General features: G+C 63.2%; 1 protein-coding gene across 1 annotated transcript in view; it reads left to right on the plus strand.

Moving 5' to 3' along the window:
• Window positions 1-1,509, plus strand: part of LOC104282586 (V-set and immunoglobulin domain-containing protein 4-like) — a 6,604-nt gene that overhangs the window by 3,370 nt on the left and 1,725 nt on the right. The window contains exon 4 of the mRNA XM_009880690.1: window positions 59-252. Coding sequence (XP_009878992.1) covers window positions 59-252 — 194 coding nt within the window. The remainder of the gene's footprint in view (window positions 1-58; window positions 253-1,509) is intronic.

A 1,509-nucleotide genomic window follows, 5' to 3' on the forward strand; every position in this document is an offset into this window, starting at 1 on the left:
GGGCGGGGGGCCGGCCGTCCCGGGCAGGAGCCAGGCCCAGCCTGACCTGTGTGGCCAGCGGGTCCCCTCCCATCAGCTACCGCTGGTTCAGGAGCACCCCGGGAGGGAAAGCCCAGCTCCAGAGCAGCCAGGCCGAGCTGGTGTGGGACAGCGTGCGGCCCTCCGACGCCGGGAAGTACTACTGTGAGGCAGAAAACCGGGTTGGGGCCGGGGCTGTGCAGCAGAGCGACGCCGTTGAGCTGATGGTGAGAGGTGAGTCCCCAGCCTAGAGCTCCGCATCGCTGCTGCGCAAGATTGAGGCAGGGAGTGTTCTCTTTCATAGCAGGATCAGACACGTAACGCTGAATACGAACTGTGTCTTGATTGCCATCCAGAGAGGAAACCACAGGGGCTGGCATCCTCCCTGCTTCAGAGCATGCCTGATCATGGCAGGGGTCAGGAAAATGTCTTCTGTGTCCCTCTGGGACCAGGACTGTGCAGGATGTCAGCCTGGCTTCTGCCCTTGGCATGTCTTGCTCTTACCCGGTTTGTACTGCAGATAGGGCGCGGGGGAAACAGCCTGACCAGTCTCTCCCCCAGAGTCCCCAGTCAGACAGCAGCCCAGCCCTGGGACTGGCAGGCACAACAGACCCCTGCCCACCCCCCGAGGCGATGCGCCCCATCCAGTGCCCACAAGTAAGTGACCTGGGCTGCAGGGGAAGGGCTGCTTTCACCCTGGTGCTCTGTGAGTGACGGAGAAGGTGAGCGAGACTACTCGACGTGCCTTTTGGGCTGCAGATCCTCTTTGTCCCCCCGGTGCGGGTGCTCAGCTGTGGGTAGCTGGGTCGGAACCCCCAGGACAGCAGCAGAGCCAGTGCTAGAGGGACCATGCCCTGGGAAACCAGGGGGTTGCACAGCTCCAGCGGGAGGTCACCTGGGGCAAGAAACCTGGCTCAGGGCTCCATGCATCAAGGAGCCTTAAGGTGCAGCTGCTGATGGTAAACCACCCTGGACCGGCCAGGGAGTCACCACAGCAGAGATGGAGTGAGAACATCCTGTAGAAACCTGATGAGTCCTAGCAAGACAAAGCTGAAGCATTCCCTGGCCGTGCTGTAACCAGCCACAAGCGCTGGTCCCCAAAGATGTACCACGTCAGCCAGGGCTGCCAGGGACCCGGGGGGGATGCCAAGGCCCCGGGGGGATGCCAGGGATCCAGGGGGATGCCAGTGCCACACGCTGCCTGCAAGCCTGCTGGCAGAATGCGCCTAGGACGACACATCAAGGATAAAAATCTGGCTTGTCGCTCCCAGAGCAGGTCCAACGGGTGTTTTCTTTCCGTCCACCTCAGACGCGTTAGCCTGAGGGAATCAAAGCGGCGCGCTCGTCCAAACAGAGCGGGCAGCTTCAGGGCAGCGGTTCCGTCCAGCCCCGGAGAGCTGTGCCGGAGAGACCCCGGCACCGGGCAGCCGGAGGGGCTCACCGGCGAGGGCAGCTCGCCGCCGGCCCCTCTGCCCCTTTGCAGAGCAAACC

Source organism: Charadrius vociferus, unplaced genomic scaffold, assembly GCF_000708025.1.
Source record: "Charadrius vociferus isolate BGI_N301 unplaced genomic scaffold, ASM70802v2 scaffold473, whole genome shotgun sequence".
Taxonomy (NCBI): domain Eukaryota; kingdom Metazoa; phylum Chordata; class Aves; order Charadriiformes; family Charadriidae; genus Charadrius; species Charadrius vociferus.